Below are 19,250 nucleotides of genomic sequence, written 5' to 3'. Positions count from 1 at the left end.
GGGTCCATGTCGCTAAATACTGTTGTAGTTCTTAGTTTGACCAGTAGGTGGAGCTACTCACTAGCTGCAGTCCTAATGCAGCTTTTCCACAAAAAAAAGGTTTAAATAAAAAATTTCCGCGACGACAAAATGGCAGAAGCGAAGAAACGCAAGATAGCAAGTGAATGCAGAACATTTCAAACACGGTGGGAAAATGAATATTTCTTCAAAGAAGTCAAGGAGAAGTGTGTCTGTTTGATTTGCAATGAAACGGTTGCAGTGATGAAGTGTCCAATGTACGACGACACTACGAAACCAAGCATCCGACCTTCACGTCCTACACTGCTGCTGAGCGAGAGGACAAAGTCCAGCACATGGCAGCTAACCTGCAGGCTCAACAACAGTACTTTTACCCTGCTAACAACACACAAGAAAACGCTACAATAGCTAGCTATGAGGTAGCTCAACTCATAGCGCGCCGCGGGAAAGCTTTCTCAGACGCTGACTTGGTTAAACAGTGCCTCATTAAAGTCGCTGGAATAATGTGCCCGGAAAAGATGCAGGAATTCAACAACGTGAGCATGTCCACAAACACAATTGTGCGTTGAATGGAAGACTTGTCAGCTAACATACAGAATCAAGTGTCACATAAAGCTTGTGCTTTGGACTTTTACTCCATTGCATGTGATGAAAGATGCAACAGACGCCGCACAACTGTTCATTTCTTTGCGGGGAGTTGACGATAACTTTTGCATCACGGAGGAGCTGCTTGATCTTCGGAGTCTAAAGGGCACAACAACGGGTGAGGACATTTTTGAAGCCGCGTCAGGTGCAATTGACAAGATGGAACTTAAATGGGACGAGCTGTGTGGAGTTGCAACGGACGGGGCTCCAGCTATGACAGGCGAGCCCAAAGGAATGGCATCTATGGTGTGCGCCAAGGTGCCAGAGAGTGGAGGCGAGGCTGTAAAATTGCACTGTATCATCCACCAAGAAGCTCTCTGTGCCAAGACAGTCCAGCTTGGCGATGTGATGACCACAGTTGTGAAAACTGTCAACATAATTCGAGCACGAGGGCTCTACCACAGAGAATTAAGCTTTCCTATCTGATGTCGATGCTGAATACGGGGACGTACTCTATCATTGTGACGTGCGCTGGCTTAGTCGCGGCTCCGTGCTGAAGCGGTTTTATTCCCTTACTGCCTTTCTAGTTGATCTTACTGGTCATCTGAACTCACTGAACAAGAGCCTACAAGGCAAAGACCAGCTTGTACCACAACTTTCTGTGCGAAGCTTCGTCTTTTTGAGACACAACTACGCAACTTCAACCTTGCGCACTTCCCTACGCTGTCCGAAATCAAACGTGCTCATCCAAAGGCCGACCTCTCTGCTAAAAAGGGGAAATATGTTTCTGTGATCACAACTCTTATGACACAATTCAATCAGCGCTTCCAAGATGTTTCTGTCATTGAGAAAGAAATCAAGCTGTTCTCAACTCCCTTCCTGCTGGATGCAGAAGACGTGGAAGAGAGTCTGCAATTAGAACTCATCGAGATGCAGCTCCTCTCCCTACCCGACTTCTACCGGAGCTTGGAAAAGGCCAAGTTTCCTCTGATGCGACGCCACGCAAAAAGAATGACCAGTCTGTTTGGCACAACATACATATGCGAGCAAACATTTTCTCTGTTAACTCTGAACAAAAGCAGATTGAGAACCAAAATGAGCGACAGCCATCTCTGGGATGTCCTTCACATCTCAACCAGCAAACTTACTCGTGACCTGCCAGCCGTCCTTCAGTCCAGAGCAGCATCACTGCTCCCATTAAGTGCAACACTGTTCCCATTGTAGGCGAGTTCAAATATATTACACAGTATTCATGTGTTCAAAAGCCCAATTACTTAATAAATGCAGTCAATTAAAGTTGATAACATTTTCTAAAACACGTTAGCTGATGAATGATTTGCATAAGTAGGTTAAATAAAGCCTTCCCTCTTTATACAGGGCTGTGAAGGGGGTCCCCATCCTGACGAAGAAGCAATCTGAGGCTGAGCTGCCAACCCTTTTTGTAAAAAAAATGAAAACCCATTAATGGAGAGATGTGATTTATGCAGTTTTTTCTGTAAGTATAATAAATTATCAAGCATAATTGACCTACATTTGATTGATTGATTTGTATTACTGTTAATACACTAGAGGTGATATACCTTAACTTTAGTGAGCGGCTCAACCTTTCGCATATTTTTCTGTCTGTGGCCCTCAGTGAAAAAAGTTTGGACCCCCCTGCTTTAATACGTCGAACACTTCCTGCATTTCGCTCTCGCTCGCCCCTCGCGTCCAGTAGTCGTATTACACTGTTTAACGTTCCCGTCTTCCTCGGTGGTTTGATTTAACGGTCTCACTTCCGCCCCGCTGCTCTCGCTCGCCCCCTAGTGTGATAACCGGCACTCCGCTTGTTGTTATGCGCAACCGCACCGCCGTTCCTTCCCTGCACCCCCCTCGTCTCCCCCCCCTCTGTGCTCACACACACACACACACACACACACACACACACACACACACACACACAGCTTGTTTAGTGAGTAGGTTTAAAATAAGTGTTATGGGGATTGTTGGTTGCAGTTATAGGTGATCTTGATCGGTGTTCCTGTGAGTTAATAAACCCTGTTATACTTTAAAGAACCGTTTTCCTGTGTTTACTTGTGCATTTATATGGTGGTGACCGTTGACATACATCGCCAGCGCTCGAACTTAACTCCTTCCAACATCTTCACTCTCACGGAGTGAATATCAATTATGAGACTTGATTTATAGTATTGGTTATTGGTCCCTGTTAGCTCAGGGTGGTGCCCCGTTATTTATTCATTCTGAGAAGTATCTTAGTGATTATTAATAATTCTATTAATGTCCATAAGTTAGTTCCTCATTTGCTAGTAACCTAATACGACCCCCTAGCCGCTCCAAACACTTCTCATCCAACCACAATCACATTCACTCCATCCGGATGGCAACATTTATCTGGATAGGGTGTTTTTGGTATGTTCTGTTCATTTCTACGATATAGTTGATACTAATTCCAGGTCCACCATCAGCTGTTGGTTCTTCACTGAGCGTCTGTGGCCGACTGTCACCTGTAGCTTCAACATGTCCACTCTTATCATCCAGGGAACCGTCTCTCAGTGCAAAGCACCAAAAGCAGGTGAAGCTGAACTCCTTTAAAACACCAAACGTTCCTCCTGTGATGATCCATCAAGACGCTTTGAACAGATTGTTTCTCTGACTGTTTGTCTCTTAATAATAATGTCTGGACTAAAGGACAAACACACACTGGAGGCAGAGGACCAGCATCTAAACATCCAAGTGTTGTTTGAGTTGTTAAGAGCCCACAAACCTGCAGCGTGACCACGTTGACTCATATCAACCCACCATGATGCCGTCAACGTGTCAGGAGACACTGTCCTCTCTTATAACGTGGAGACAAGACAAAGCTCCAGAGAAACAAGGTTTTCATCACCTTCCTCCCTGTTCAGGCTCATCCTGGCTACTGTTCCTCACTACTTCTGTCTGTGTTGATGGCCTCATGTGGGACACAAACAGTTTGATGAGTCTCTGGTAGTTTGAGGTCAGCTTGGTGTGTCAGGGTCTTATTAACCAGGCTGACAGTGGGACAGAGAAAAGGTTTCCAGCCCTACCTCCTCTACCAGACTGATGGTCTGTGGCTGCAGCCCCTTCATACCTGAGAGTCTCCAGTCTCCAGTGAGGATCCTCCAGTCCAGCAGACAGCAGCTTCACTCCTGAGTCTCCTGGATGATTGTAGCTCAGGTCCAGCTCTCTCAGATGGGAGGGGTTGGAGCTCAGAGCTGAGGCCAGAGAAGCACAGCCTTCCTCTGTGATCAGACAGCCTGACAGCCTGCAGACACACAGAATAAGACACAGGTCACATGATCTGAGGGAGCTGTGAGGGCTGGAAGGTCACTGCAGTACTGAGATACTATCAGGTACAGAGGGGTCACATTAACATGGTTACTGACTGGTTTACAGTCACAACTAAACACCCACTAATGTACATCAACACTCTGATAACATTACTACTAACTCTAGAATGTCAAATATTTATATTATATTTAAAATAAACACATTTTATGGAAAGAGTTGGAAAATACATATTTGATTTAAATCATGCAAGCAGAAAGAATCTTATGGATGTAAATAAAGACACCAAGTGGACTTTAATTGAATCCTGACCTGAGAGTCTCCAGTTCACAGTGTGGACTCTCCAGTCCAGCAGAAAGCAGCTTCACTCCTGAATCCTGCAGATGGTTGTTACTCAGATCCAGCTCTCTCAGACTAGAGGACTGGGAGCTGAGAACTGAGGACAAAGCGTCACAGCTTCTCTCTGAGAGGTTACAGCCACTCAGTCTGAGGAGACAAGTATCAACAAGAAAAATAACATTGATGTTAAAATTAAATCCTATTTCATATAAAATCAGTTAAGTGTTTATACAAGTACTAGTGTAGAATAGACTACTAAAACAGGAAAGTGATTAAAAAGGATCTTTATTTGCTAATTTAATGTCAGTTACCATCTACACCTTAAATGAGCAACCATCAAACTCCAAGCAGATTGTCACTGAAGCGCCAGAAATCCAAGTTTCAGTCTCTTTTACACCTCTGCTTTTCCCATTTCCCTCAATGAACCATATTAAAATAACATCACACAGCATGAATAAGAGGATTAATAGGACGACCCTGTGATGATTTATCGTGAGCCAATATTGTGTTTTAATTCCCTCCGTATCAGACGTGTTGGTTCCACAAGGATCCGATGATGTGATGGAAACAAACAGATTTTTGTCCCTAGTTTAGTCTCTTCGATTAGATCTTCTGGCTCCATAGATAAGGTTCATCTTCTGGTGGAAAAAGGTTTTTATGAAGTCGGAAATCCTGATGAACAATGATGATGTTTATGCTGTGGAGTAATTGACTTTGAAATTAATATAGAAATATTTATGATGTGGCACATTAGTTATGTGAAACATTAATTGATGAAGCACAAACAATTTAAATGGACAGATTAATAAAACAATAAGGCTCTCGCTGGAAACGGCTGCTCTTGTCCGCCTGTCGTTGGTCAACAAACGGGGCGCCCTCTTGTAGTATTAAAGTCAATATACCGCATTGTCCGGACTCCAAGGGGCAGTTAAAAGGCTTTAATTTCCTCACAAAGCGACAGTGCCTTATAATCCGGAGCGCTTTATATATATGGATTAATTGGTTAATCGGTTGATCCATACTGGTTGTACACGGCGCTCAAGGCGCTTTGCCAAACACGCCAAAGCTTGTCTACGACGGCGAGATGCTGAGCGGCGCTCAAGCGCGTGAGATATGGAGCTGCTTTCAGGTCGCGTCGGAGAAACAAAGCTGTCGTTCTCGCCGAGCACTTCATGAGATTAAAGAGCGAGAGACGACGCCCTTTTCTCTACAGCAGTTGAACCATCTTAACGGGGAAATAAGTTATTCTAAAAGCAGCCTAAGATTTAAGGCGTGGATGGCGAGGGGGGCGGCGGGAGCGGACGCACCTCACAGCATCGATCGGACCCTGAATGTACTTTCTATCCCCTTTCTTCAGTGCGGAAATGGGCTTCTATAGTTGTATGAATGCATCACTCCAGCCAATCCACAGACGGGGTTTGTAACCAATCAGGTGTAGAGACCATGGTGACTGGCTCCGCCCCCTTACTGTCAGAAAGAACAACAGCGAGCGCGTAGAAAACTCCTTCGAGCGCGAGCAGAGATTCTCCTCGCGAGCAACGAAGGTCACGCTCCGCGAGAGAGCAAATATCTCGCGCGAGACAGACTTTTGCCTGCGGATGTTTGATTTACGCGAGCGCATCGACCTGATTTGCGCTCTCGAATTTTGTGTCAGTCGATGACTTGCCGCCATAAGCTGCAGTATCTTATGCGCCTTATTGTGCGGAAAACACGCCACACAAGCTCCGGTGAAAATGGTATACAAAACATACATTGTCGGTTAAAACATTTTAATTGGTTAAATTATTAAGGTCATTTAATCATTATGTTTTGATCAGAGTTGTAATTAAAGGTTTAGGTGGCCCGCAAAAGATTTTCAAATTGGGTCACGGCATTCTGGAGGTATGGGACCGCTAGTTTAAGACATTCAGACAAACTAAATTAATCTGACCTCAGAGTCTCCAGTTCACAGTGTGGACTCTTCAATCCAGCAGACAGCAGCTTCACTCTTGAATCCTGCAGGTGGTTGTTACTCAGATCCAGCTCTCTCAGACTAGAGGACTGGGAGCTGAGAACTGAGGACAGAGCGTCACAGCTTCTCTCTGAGAGGTTACAGCCACTCAGTCTGAAGAGAGGGATGAAGAAGAAGCAGTAAGTATAAAAGATGGCAGCATATTTAAGTTCTGATGTATGAATTTACTCTCTCTGTACTTACAGAACTTTGTTGGAGGCTTTGACCACTGGCAGCAGCCTCAGAAGAGCCTCCTCTGAAGCAGAGTATTTCTTCAGGTCAAACACCTCCAGATCTTCTTCTGATGACAGTAAGATGAAGACCAGAGCTGACCACTGAGCAGGAGACAGTTCTTCTGTGGAGAGACGTCCTGATCTAAGGAACCATTGGATCTGCTCCACTAGAGAAACATCATTCAGTTCATTCAGACAGTGGAACAGATTGATGCATTTCTCTGGAGACACATCCTCACTGATCTTCTTCTTGATGTACTGGACTGTCTCCTGATTGGTCTTTGAGCGACTTCCTGTCTGTGTCAGCAGGCCTCGTAGGAGAGTCTGATTGGTCTCAAGGGAAAGACCCAGGAGGAAGCGGAGGATCAAGTCCAGGTGTCCATTAGGACTCTGTAAGGCCTTGTCCACAGCACTCTGGTAGAGACGCATTGGTTCAGGTTCGTCTTTAGAGACTTTAGACACCAGGGAGGTTGTTTGTTCTCCTGACAGCAGATTGACACCAGAGCTGAAGAAGGTCAGATGGACATGAAGAGCAGCCAGAAACTCCTGAACACTCAGATGGACGAAGCAGAACACCTTGTCCTGGTACAGTCCTCTCTCCTCTCTGAAGATCTGAGTGAACACTCCTGAGTACACTGACGCTGCTCTGATATCGATGCCACACTCTGTCAGGTCGGATTCATAGAAGATCAGGTTGCCTTTCTGCAGCTGATCAAAGGCCAGTTTTCCCAGAGACTCGATAATCTTCCTGCTCTCTGGACTCCAGTGTGGATCCGTCTCAGCTCCTCCATCGTACTTGACCTTCTTCACTTTGGACTGAACCACCAGGAAGTGGATGTACATCTCAGTTAGGGTCTTGGGCAGCTCTCCTCCCTCTCTGGTCTTCAACACCTCCTCCAGAACTGTAGCAGTGATCCAGCAGAAGACTGGGATGTGGCACATGATGTGGAGGCTTCGTGAGATCTTGATGTGGGAGATGAGGCTGCTGGCCTGCTCCTCATCTCTGAACCTCTTCCTGAAGTACTCCTCCTTCTGGGGGTCAGTGAACCCTCTGACCTCTGTCACCATGCCAACACACTCAGGAGGGATCTGATTGGCTGCTGCAGGTCGTGTGGTGATCCAGAGGCGAGCAGAGGGAAGCAGCTTCCCCCTGATGAGGTTTGTGAGGAGCACATCCACTGAGGCCGACTCTGTGACATCAGTCAGGATCTCATTGTTGTGGAAGTCCAGAGGAAGTCGACACTCATCCAGACCGTCAAAGATGAACACGACCTGGAACTCTTCAAACCTGCAGATTCTTGCTGCTCTGGTTTCACTGAAGAAGTGATGAACAAGTTCCACCAAGCTGAACTTCTTCTCTCTCAGCACATTCAGCTCTCTGAAGGTGAATGGAAATGTGAACTGTATGTCCTGGTGGTCTTTGTCTTCAGCCCAGTCCAGAGTGAACTTCTGTGTTAAGACTGTTTTCCCAATGCCAGCCACTCCCTTAGTCATCACGGTTCTGATTGGTTCCTCTCCTCCGGCTGAGGCTTTGAGGAGGTCTTCTTGTCTGATGGTTGTTTCTGGTCTGGCTGGTCTTCTGGATGCTGTTTCAATCTGTCTGACCTCATGTTCTTCATTGACCTCTGCAGTCCCTCCCTCTGTGATGTAGAGCTCTGTGTAGATCTTATTCAGAAGGGTTGGGTTTCCTGCTTTAGCGATCCCCTCAAACACACACTGGAACTTCTTCTTCAGGTTGGATTTGAGTTCACGCTGACAAACTGCAGCAGGAAGTCCTGAATGAAGACAACAAAGAAGATCAATGAGTCACAGAATAGATTTCAACATGTCCTTTCCTCAGAGAATGACTATGAATATATTCTGTCCATCTCTGGAGACATTAGTGAAGGTCTCATTTATCAGCATGGTAAGTCTGTAGAGAAATCCTCTTACTGCTCTGCAGACGCTCAGCCAGCTTCTCCTGCTTTATTCTCCTCAGGAAGTGCACTGAGATCTTCACAAAGGCCTCTCTGCTCCTCCTCTGCTCTTCATCCAGCTCCTCCTCATCCTCTTTCTCCAAGTATTCTGGGTTATCTGAACTCACAACCTTCTGGATCTTCTTCAGCTCGTTCTTCACAAAAGTGAGGATGTTCTCTTCCAGCAGCTGGAACAGAACATTCTATGAATGACACCAACTAGAACATGGAAGCCACCATCAGGTCCATGTTGGACAGACGGACAATCCACTGGTCTACAAAGTGCAGCATGGAGATGATGGTGAACTGAAAGATGTAAAAGTAGTTGTACATGTACACACCATGAAGATGGAGTCCAGGTGTGTTTGATGCTGCTGGGCAGACGGACCTGTGGGAACCACTGAGCTCTCCTGGTCCTCTCTGTGGAGGAACATGAACCATCAGCTCACATGGTGTTTGGACCATCAACACCAATACAACATTAGTTAAAGATATTGGCTTCTGTCATGATTGATCATGATGAAAACCAGATGCTGAAGACTGTCGATGATGACGGACAGTTTATTAGTTGAGTGACAGTCAGTCATCAGTTTCATCTGGTTTTATTTCTTACTGTGGGTCATAAAAACAACGTCTGCAGACCTCTGCATCTGGTACAAAGTCCTATGGAACTATTCCAAACCTCTTTAGTCCGTCCCCTGACCTCTAGAAGTCTCCTTAGATCTTCTGAAACTAGTCTTTGGACCTTTTCACAGAGTCTACTGACGATACTTTGTCCAAACCTCTGCATGGAGTCCAGAGACCACGTCAGCTGGTCCACAGAGCACTGAGTTTATTCTAATCAAATGTTCAGTCCCAGTCATCTGTCTCCAGAAACCTGCAGCTGTCTCCAGATGTGACCTCTGCTGATCCTGATGTGGAGGAACTAGCTCACATTGTGTTTACATCTGAGGATGTTTACAGTTAATGAGTCACACTTAAACACACACAGACCAGTTAGATGATGGGTGTCTAACTCAAGGCCCGAGGGCCAAATCTGGTCTGCGGGGGGTCCAGTGCAGCCCGCTGGATGACTTTACTATTGTCAGAATTACACAAAGACACAAATAGCTTTTCTATAAAAGTAGCTGCTATTCCTAATCAGTCCACTGGGGGTCGCACTCTGTGAGTGAGCGCATGTGTTAGACCAGGGGGACCAGGGGCCTCATTTATAAAAGCTTGCGTAGGATTTGCTCCAGAAGTGGCGTACGGATGAAACGTAGGACGTGCGTACGCACAGAAACATTCAGACTTATAAAACGTCCTACGCAGTTTTCCCTTAATAAATCACAATCACTTCTAAATGCAGCGCAGCTTTTGCGGCTTCATGTCACGCCCATAGTTGCCCATATATAGTCTGTGGAACGCCCACAAATTAATATTCATCGATTGCGAAATCATGACAAACACTGAGAGGAAAACGAAGAAACGTAACTTCACTCAGTGTGAAGTGGAGATGATCATTGGGAGGTGGGAAGGAGAAGTAAGATGCTCTTTGGAGGACACAGTGTGGACATCACTGATGCCAACAAGGCACCTGAGGGGCAAAAGGTTGCAGAGCAACGCTGCAGCCTCACGACCTCGGACCCAAATAAAGAAAAACTGGTCTGACATCAAAGTGGAAGCAAAAAAGCGTTTAGCGCGCCATCGCCAAAGTGTGTCTCCACGGGGGGGAAAGGGACTCCGGAGCTGTCCCCTCCTGATGAGAGACTGGCGGCAGTGATTGGGGATCGGGGACAGGGTCTGGGCCAACATCGGCGTCAGGGGGTCGAGGCACGTTTGGAAGCTGTGCCACATTATGTAGCACAGCACATGCAGCACGATGTTTCACACCTTTTCAGGAGTAAACAACAACCTCCCTCCAGTGCAGTCGAGGCAGCGCCATCTGCCCTTAAACAGGCCGATGGTGCGCTGCACTACAGCGCCAATCCTTCCATGTGCCACGTCTTCTAAGAGCGAAGATCAGCCATCAGCATCATTACGCATTGTGACGGCATCATGGCGTTTTATTACCGTCCATCTGATTGCATCTGACAAGCAACAGCTGTGTTTAGAGGATGAATTTAATACCATGCCGATATTATTGCAGAACATATTACCACCTTTATTATGGGTCGTCGTGGCGCAGGGGTTAGAGAAGGTGTGCTGGGAAGCACAAGGTTGGTGGTTCGATTCCAGGCTTCCCCATGTTCCATGTCGAAGTGTCCCTGAGCAAGACACCTAACCCCTAATTGCTCCCCGGGCAAAAATGTGAAAAAGCCATGGGTTTAAAGTGTAATGTAAGTCGCTTTGGATAAAAGCGTCTGCTAAATGTAATGTAATTATATAACCGGATGTGACCTCTGCTGATCCTGATGTGGAGGAACTAGCTCACATTGTGTTTACATCTGATGATGTTTACAGTCAATGATTCACACTTAAACACACACAGACCAGTTAGATGAAGATAATGAGTTCTGTCATGATGGATCGTCAAGGAAACAACACGTTAAACACTGAACAAACATTTATGTAATTCATGACTGAGGATCAGAACAGTTCTTCATCTGTTTAAGAACTTACTCTGGGTCATAAGAACGGCGTCCATCTTTGAAGTCAATCCCAGCATCTTTAGACCGATCGCTCTTCATGGACAAACATCTGGGTTCAGGAGACTTTCCTCTCTGCTGATGTGAACTGAAAGAAACACTGAGATTACATCATCACATCATCATCTAATCATGAAGCATCAGCTCACATGGTGTCCGTCCTCACAGAGACCAAAACAAGGTAAAGGTCCATGACGTGAGGTCTGGATGTGGACCACATGACTCCCTGTAGTGGTCTAGGTCTACTGGTCCTGCTGGTCCCACTGAGAATCAACAGCTCAGTCTTTCAGCTCACTGTTTTCTTCACCAGTCAGTTTGGTTTAGTCCCAACAGGTCTCACCAAGTCCTCCATGGAGCTCTCCCTCCCTCACTGGACACTGCTGAAGGGCCCTGGAGCAAGAAACCCAGAACCTCCACCAGAGAGTCTGGTAGAAACACCTCATCATCAGCCTGAGACCCTCACCTTGCATCAACAGAGGGACCAACATCTTTGAATCTTTGAGGACGATCCATAGACCGGTTACTCTTCATGGACACACAGCTGGGTCCAAGTCCAGGTCCTGGTCTCTGATGGATCCTGGTCACACATGTAGAAGCAGAGTCAGTGAGTCAGAGACGTTGGGACATGGAGACGAGTGGAGGACAGTTGGAGATGGTCCTCTCACCTCTGAGCTTTGGTCTGGCTGTCATGTTCCCCACACAGAGGGGCTTCAGAGGGAGGGACTCCGTCCTCTGGGTCCTCAGCCTGATTCATAGCAGAGTCCACACCTTCACACCTTCACACCAACCTGCTGGGAGAGCTCACACATTATTATCTTCATCAGGACAAACACACACAGCTCATTCACCTCAACACTAAAACTCTCATGGGACACTTTGTGTTGTTGTCTTGAGACAACGTGTCAAGAGACGTCATTTTAAATTCTCATCCTATAAATGTCGTGTTTCTTTTAAGCGCTTTCCTTTGGCAGGAGGCAGCGGTCCATCAGGACGTTATTTATGTTAAATCACTATATAGGCCACTAAAACTCAGCATGCAGAATGACAACATGAAAAAGTTACGAAAGTGAGTGTCAACAGGAAACGCAGCAAAATCTGGACACATGTCAATGACATTGATCTATCTAATGCAGAATGTAGAGTCTGCAAGACTAAAATCTCTATCTTCTCCAAAACAGGGCAGATAATTTCAGAGAGAAGAAACAGGATCAGCCCCTCAAAGCGGAGCCACTTGGTCTCAATGTAAATCTTCCCTGAAGGACAAAACTCTGCATGCTGATTTTTTTTTCTTTTTGTTTTACACATTTTAATTTATATGTTGTTGTGTGATTCTGTAAGCTTCTGTATGTTGTTTCACTTTAAATATGTTAAGTATTAAAAAGTTTAAAACAATTAAAAGTGAGTTAAGTTTATTTGTAAATAGTTAAACGTTTGTTTTTGCACTATTTTTTTTTTTATCACTCTGTAGAGTGTATCAATAATAGTCTATTTATATAAAAATATTTGACAGTGTTTTTTTTACATTAGTAAATCATATTTCGCATAATTTTACATTATTGTTGGTGATTAATTAATTTAAGCACCAAAAAATCAGAAGAGCCATTTGGGAGCCGAAAGAGCCGGTTCTCTAAAAAGAGGCGTAATTCCCATCACTACCGGGTAAAAGAGGACGTCTGCTTTGTCTCTGACTTCTGGCCCTGATCTGCTTAGAGGGCGTGGCATCACGTTGGGGGCGTGTCCTCAACTGTGTTGCTTTCAGGAAACGTCGGCACTGTGAGAACTATGAATCCACACTTTCTATCCACCATGTTCACATTTCAACTTTGATAAACACGACCTTTTTAAACAGATGTGAGGAAAGAGAAGAACGTTTAATCTCACAGAACCAAAACACGTGATGGTGGGCTCGACATGTGGACCTAAAACCGGACCAGAACCAGTACCGGTGTTACGTGCCTACTGGTTTTTGAACCTACTGGTTTGTCTACGTTGTTTGTTTCCCTCTACAGCGGCAGATGTTTTCTGCCTCAGTCACCTGATTCGTCACACCTTCGCAAACATATTGCTGAAAATGTTCAAAAGTCATCACATATCCATTGCAGCGATTACGGTCGTATAAGTGAGCACTACGTCACTGCCACGTATGAAGAAATACATTGAAGAAAATAGATTTATTAAAAGATCGCCGCAACCTGGATTCGATCCCCCGCGAGCAAAATGACAAAACGTCACAAGACGGACGCGCTACGCCGTCGGCCCCTCGAGCTCACTGATGTCCCGCTGTTTCATGTACTAATCATCACATTGTACATCGGCAGCGACTAGAAAACCATTTGGTTCAGAGGGAACCAAGACAACTGGTTTTGGTGGCGTATCGTTCGACTCTCCCAAACATGTGTATCGATACTTTTTCGAGAGGCTGCAGCTTCCACCACCGACTCATTTGGACAAAAGGGGGGATTCTGCTCGGACGGTCATCGTGCATCACAGACACTTAAGAACCTCATTTAAGAAAATATAGATTAAAATAGATTTTAATGAAAGATCGCCACAACCTGGATTCGAACCGTGTCGAACAAAATAACAAAGTTTCGGGACGTTTGCTCTAAGCGGTGGGCCACTCGAGCTTGATAATTGATGTTGAAAATTTCCTTATTATTTTATTAAACTGTATACAGTTGTAAACCTCTTGGTTCAAGGTGAACCAAGACAACTGGTTTTTGATGGGGTGTTGTGGAACACTTCCAAACATGTGTGTTGGTGCTTTTTTGCGATGCTTGATACAGTTATTTACACATTACACCCACACCGTTAAAAAATGTGCTTTACAGACGTGAAATCCGAAAATACACCTGGGATTAAGCAATCACGTTAATTAGCAACATCAGTATGGGAGAATTGCAAAGTTGGTGCGACCTCTGCTCAGTAGAAATATATCTCGAAAAGCTATAGAACAAAAAGAGCACCGATGGACCCTCCCAAAGTGAACGATTTTTTTTGTCATATGCATTTAGATGTTATTGAGAAAGTAATTATACTTGTGTGCTAGAAAACCTGACAGAACTATGTAGAGAATGTGGGGATGCACAGCAAAGTCCAGGGACAAAGGTCATAGGTAAGATTAAACTGACAGTTCTGTAATCTTACAAATATAATATATTACTCGTCAATGCTTCTTCTCAGATCCAGTGTACAACATCTCAACATCTCCTTCCCATTGGCAAAACAGAGACAATCCAATCAACAAGGGTGCTGATGAACGTTTGAACGAATGCGTTTCCTCTGAGCGACCCCCCCTGACTACGTCTCACCTCTGATAATCATCTTGCTGAAAACATGGTGTCCTAAAACATTAGTCTTATCCGGGTGGAATTGAAAGGGTCTAAATACAGAGAAGTCTAACATTACAAACAGGGAGATAAGTCATATTGTAAAAGTAATAATACGGTGGAAATTTGCCATCACTGCTGCCACTGTCCACTCTGCACCTACTGCATGCCAGCCTCAGTCTTTGTGCTTTGTGTCCTCACAGGTCACCATGGATCGTGGGTCTGTCTGGACCCTGGTCTTGCCTCTGTGGTTCTGTGCATTGACTGTTTTGTAGCTCTTATGATGATCATTCTGTACATCTATTGCACTTCTGTCCATCTTGGGAGGAGGATCCCTCCGGGTTTGCTCTCCCACAGGTTTCTTCCTCTTTTCTCTGTTAAAAGGGTTTTAGGGGAATTTTTCCTGTTTCGATGTGAGAGTCCTGGGACAGAGGATGTTGTAAAGCCCTCTAATGCTAAAATTTGTTTTTGGGATGGACAAAATAAATGTAATCCAATTATAATTGCTCCTGAGTTTTTGCTCTTGTAGATATTCAGGCATGGTGATTTTTTTATTTGTTGGCAAATTGTGAGCCATCAAACAATTACTTATAAGACGATTAAGGCCTTAAGGTTTCTACAAAAACTCTAATCAAGCAGTGTTTACATTGGCTGTAAATCTTGACGTCCATTTCTTCATTTTGTGGATAGAACATTACTAATATTACATCCTTCTGTGCTTAGTGTTAATAATTATTGAGTATTTTCACAGTATAAAGCATCACGAAAAAGCCCCCACAAAGTGTTCAACGATACGCCACCAAAACCAGTTGTCTTGGTTCCCTCTGAACCAAATGGTTTTCTATCCGCTGCCGATGTCCAATGTGATGATTAGTACAGGAAACAGCGGGACATCAGTGAGCTCGAGTGGCCGACGGCGTAGCGCGTCCGTCTTGTGACGTTTTGTCATTTTGCTCGCGGGGGATCGAATCCAGGTTGCGGCGATCTTTTAATAAATCTATTTTCTTCAATGTATTTCTTCATACGTGGCAGTGACGTAGTGCTCACTCATACGATCGGAATCGCTGCAATGGATATGTGATGACTTTTGAACATTTTCAGCAATATGTTTGCGAATGTGTGACGAATCAGGTGACTGAGGCAGAAAACATCTGCCGCTGTAGAGGGAAACAAACAACGTAGACAAACCAGTAGGTTCAAAAACCAGTAGGCACGTAACACCGGAGCCACCAGACCAGCTGAGAACCACTGCTTTAAATAGTCGTATTCTGCCCCCTAGTGGTGGAGATGTGAACACGTTTACTCTCCTTAAAGTGTCTCTGAGCACTGAAGCAACACAACAATACTGGAAATAAATATCAGAGCCAACAGCAACGAGTCTGCCACCACAAACTGTGTTATTACCTACAGTAATAAATGTGTTGTTACTATATTAATAACTATATTGCATCAAACAGCGCGCAGATGAATGAGTATCTGTGTACGTGGATGAATGTAAATGTGTCTGCGTGTAGTCAACTGCTGTTGTTAACACACGATGACGTTTCATATTCATTCTTCTAATGTTACTCTGCTATATTATAGATATTGTTGCGTCACAGACGGATTTCTATCGTACAAACGTTCTATTGCGTTTTACTGTTAAAATGTGCGCACTTCCGGTTTAGCGGCTGCGCTTCGGTTTCTTTTAAAAGGAACAAACAAAAAGGGATTTACAGAAAAACAGATCGGTCGTTTTTTCGTGTTTGGATTTGGACAGAAAAGGACATTTACTCCTTTGGTTTGAAGCAAAAAAACTAAAATAAAACGGTGTTATTTCCGTATTTTCGTTTTATTTCCGTATTTTCGTTTTATTTCCGTATTTTTCGTCTAAACGGTAAAGGAACTTTGCAAAGGTTGACGGCCCGTTAACACACAAACACACAGTAAACACACGCTGTGTGTCACGGGACATACTCACACGATGTGAACACTTTAAGACAGGGGTCTCAAACTCAAATCAGCTGCGGGCCAGATGCAGCCCACTTCAACCGAACGCGGGCCAGACTAGCGTCCGAACGGCATGGTCGACAATAACACAACTTAACACTCACTTTCAAAAGCAGTCATTGAACCCCACCCTGGGGGATCGGTCCCAATGAGACTACAACACTAGTCCTCCTTTAACTCAGCGGGGGAGACCTAAGGTCATGTGACCGTGGAATTCCTTTATAGCCAAACGTGAAGTTACGTGAATCGAAGCTGCGTAGTAATGGACGGAGACGCTCGTCGGTGACGTCAGATGCTTCATGTGTTGTTAGTGTGAGTCGTAAAGGAAAACTTTATTAAACGAGCGACGCTAACGGCTAGTCACATGATCACCTGCGCGAAAGAGGGAAGGAAACTGAATTTCACCCTCCTGCTCTCTGCACCTCGGCCGACACACACGACCCGCCCCCCATGTCAGTCACATGCATGCCACGTTCACTGGACAAGCACACAGTAGGAAACCAGAACATCATAACATGTCCCACACAGCAGCTGACAGTGGGGTTACAGTATAAAACTTGCGGGCCGCACTAACATTACACTTTCACATTAAGGATGGGGCCACAAAATATTGTCCCGAGGGCCGCAATTGGCCCGCGGGCCGCGAGTTTGAGACCCCTGATCTAAAAGAACGACAGGTGGGTTGTTCAATTGTTCTGTGTAGATCTGTAACCGGGGTTCAATCATGCAGAATCCTAAAAATGTTTTTACTTTCAGACGCTTAAAACGTCAGCGTCCCTCCAATGAACTCCCCCCTCTTCTCCACCACCTCCATCTCTGATTCACACACTCCCACAGCCAGGGCCTATGAACACACAGGAAGAGGAGGCCTGTGAACCTCACCAGGCGTTTAATGATTCTGGAATGTGTTAGAATCTGGGCGCTACATCTGCTGAACAAGGTCTGGCTTAAATACAATGTAGAGATTGGTTATGGCTGTCAGACAAATGATCCCAGTCAGAAAAAACATCCTTGTTTGGAGCAATGCGACTGCTTCTACCAACTACACTTTGAACCCATCATGAAAAGTTTGTGGAATGAGAACTTCATATCCGCCGTCTCCCTGTTTATGGCTGTGGATCATCTTCATGTCGACTGGTACCACATCCAGGAGGCTGCGGAAGTTCTTTTAAACCATCTGAATTATGTGGACAATGCGTATGATACCATCCAAAAAATGTATGAGACAATGGACGGGGAAGACAGACAAAATGAATCAACCAACAAAGCTTGACAAGTGGTGGGAAGAAGTACGAGAGCAGAATGAGGAGTGGGAGGTACCCGGTGATGATGAGACTGACGTCGACGTGTAAAAACCAAACACGCTGAGAGAAAAAATGAAGTGAACATCTTGAGTGTCCTGTAACGTGATTTTAAAAACGAATGTTATTCTTCAGACTACCGCTGATATGTTTTGTATAACAGAAATAAAACACATTTGTGCTCATTGGTACTTTGACACTATCATGGAAGGGACGCTGCAGATGTATTATGATCCAGCACATCCCGAAGGATTGGGCAGTGTGGCCGAACTGCCGTTAGAGAAGGAACCGGGGCGACGCCGCCAATGTCCGCGGTGAATTCATTTTTATTGGAGCAGGACGCGTATCCGCTGCACGCTGAGGCAGCCGTACATTGTCCGAGGAACAGGGTGTTGGTCAGCGGTATCGACAGACAGTTTCAGATGGATCCTGTTGATATGGGAGAATATGCAGAGTATCGATGTATTTTCCAAATACGTGTGAGTTAGATGTCTTTCTAACAAATCAGGCTCCACTGTCGCCAGAGCCTTTAAAGACATTCTGAGTGAGGGCCGTATACCAGTGAGACTGCAAACTGACCAAGGGACAGAGTCTTATAATAAGCCGTTTAGGAGACTGTTGGATCCACATAAAATGACACATTTTTCAACCTCAAACGAGACCAAAGCAAGTGTGGTGGACATACAAGACACGAATGTGGAGATATTTAACATCTGTTCACTCAGATATGTGGACGTGGTTCAAGATCTTGTAGACGTGTAGAACAACTCTCATCACAGATCTAAAGAAATGGCTCCATCGGCTGTAAACAAAGACAATGAAAAGGTTGTTAGCTTCAAATTAAAGGGGGACACCGTGAGAATATCAAAACTCTGAGGTGTTTAGGAAGGGTTATAAACTAACATTCCCCGATGAGCATTTTATAATACCAGTGTATGGCCAGAGATGCACCAGTTTATAAGCTCACACACTGTGCGGGTGAGTCTGTGAAAGGGGCGTTTTACGAGAGGGAGCTGCAAAAGGTAATTATAGGTCAAAACAAAGTCTTTAAAATAGAAAAAATCCTGAACAGAAGTTAAGAAGCAGGTGATGGTAAAATGGAGAGGCTGGCCGGATAAGTTTAATACGTGTGTCTTAGAAAAAGACATTGTGGACGTGTGATTAAAAAGACAAACGCACACACCGTAAGAGGTCACTCTTTATGTCACGCTACCAAGTAACGCCTCATTCCAGGTATATCCTAAGAATGAGATATGGAATTATAGTGGGGTGGGGGTTTGTGACTCTATACAGGCAATAACTAAAGCGATTCATTTACCACTTAGTAGTTACCCTCCTCTGGCGGGTGTATCGATGCATTATAGCCGTGTTATAAATCCCATCTACTTCCTGCGAGTGGCGTCGGAGTCAACTATGACCTTTGAAGGACATCTGGCGGCAATACTGGGCTTTAAACACAGGGAACCTTTTCCATTACCCTCAAATAGCAAATCCCTTTTTGCCCCATTCCCAGCAGACATTCATGCAGCTTGTTACACTTTATACGTATTCTCTCTGATGACTGCGGCAGCTGCACAC

The 19,250-nt window shown here is 44.9% G+C and overlaps 1 protein-coding gene and 1 long non-coding RNA gene across 11 annotated transcripts in view; one reads left to right on the top strand and one right to left on the bottom strand.

Moving 5' to 3' along the window:
- The window catches only part of LOC144390396 (uncharacterized), a 265,667-nt gene that overhangs the window by 150,815 nt on the left and 95,602 nt on the right, over window positions 1–19,250 (top strand). The window lies entirely within an intron of this gene.
- Window positions 1–19,250, bottom strand: part of LOC144390267 (NLR family CARD domain-containing protein 3-like) — a 48,977-nt gene that overhangs the window by 3,008 nt on the left and 26,719 nt on the right. The window contains exons 1-10 of one of the 10 annotated variants that reach the window (XM_078096738.1): window positions 16,343–17,032; window positions 11,719–11,844; window positions 11,517–11,630; window positions 11,028–11,141; window positions 8,768–8,846; window positions 8,404–8,614; window positions 6,443–8,246; window positions 6,179–6,352; window positions 4,222–4,395; window positions 3,713–3,886 (exon numbers count right to left, since the gene is read on the bottom strand). In XM_078096738.1, the coding sequence (XP_077952864.1) occupies window positions 3,713–3,886; window positions 4,222–4,395; window positions 6,179–6,352; window positions 6,443–8,246; window positions 8,404–8,614; window positions 8,768–8,846; window positions 11,028–11,141; window positions 11,517–11,630; window positions 11,719–11,807 (2,933 nt within the window). In that variant the 5' untranslated portion in view covers window positions 11,808–11,844; window positions 16,343–17,032. Of the gene's footprint in view, window positions 1–3,006; window positions 3,887–4,221; window positions 4,396–6,178; window positions 6,353–6,442; window positions 8,247–8,403; window positions 8,615–8,767; window positions 8,847–10,567; window positions 10,925–11,027; window positions 11,142–11,516; window positions 11,631–11,718; window positions 11,845–16,342; window positions 17,033–19,250 lie in introns of those variants that run through there. The other 9 variants (XM_078096737.1, XM_078096734.1, XM_078096743.1 and 6 more) reach the window with 9 other exon arrangements.

Source organism: Gasterosteus aculeatus, chromosome 21 (genome assembly GCF_964276395.1).
Source record: "Gasterosteus aculeatus chromosome 21, fGasAcu3.hap1.1, whole genome shotgun sequence".
NCBI lineage: Eukaryota > Metazoa > Chordata > Actinopteri > Perciformes > Gasterosteidae > Gasterosteus > Gasterosteus aculeatus.
The sequence above is the reverse complement of the archived record's forward strand: the minus strand, read 5'-3'. Positions and strand labels throughout refer to the sequence as shown.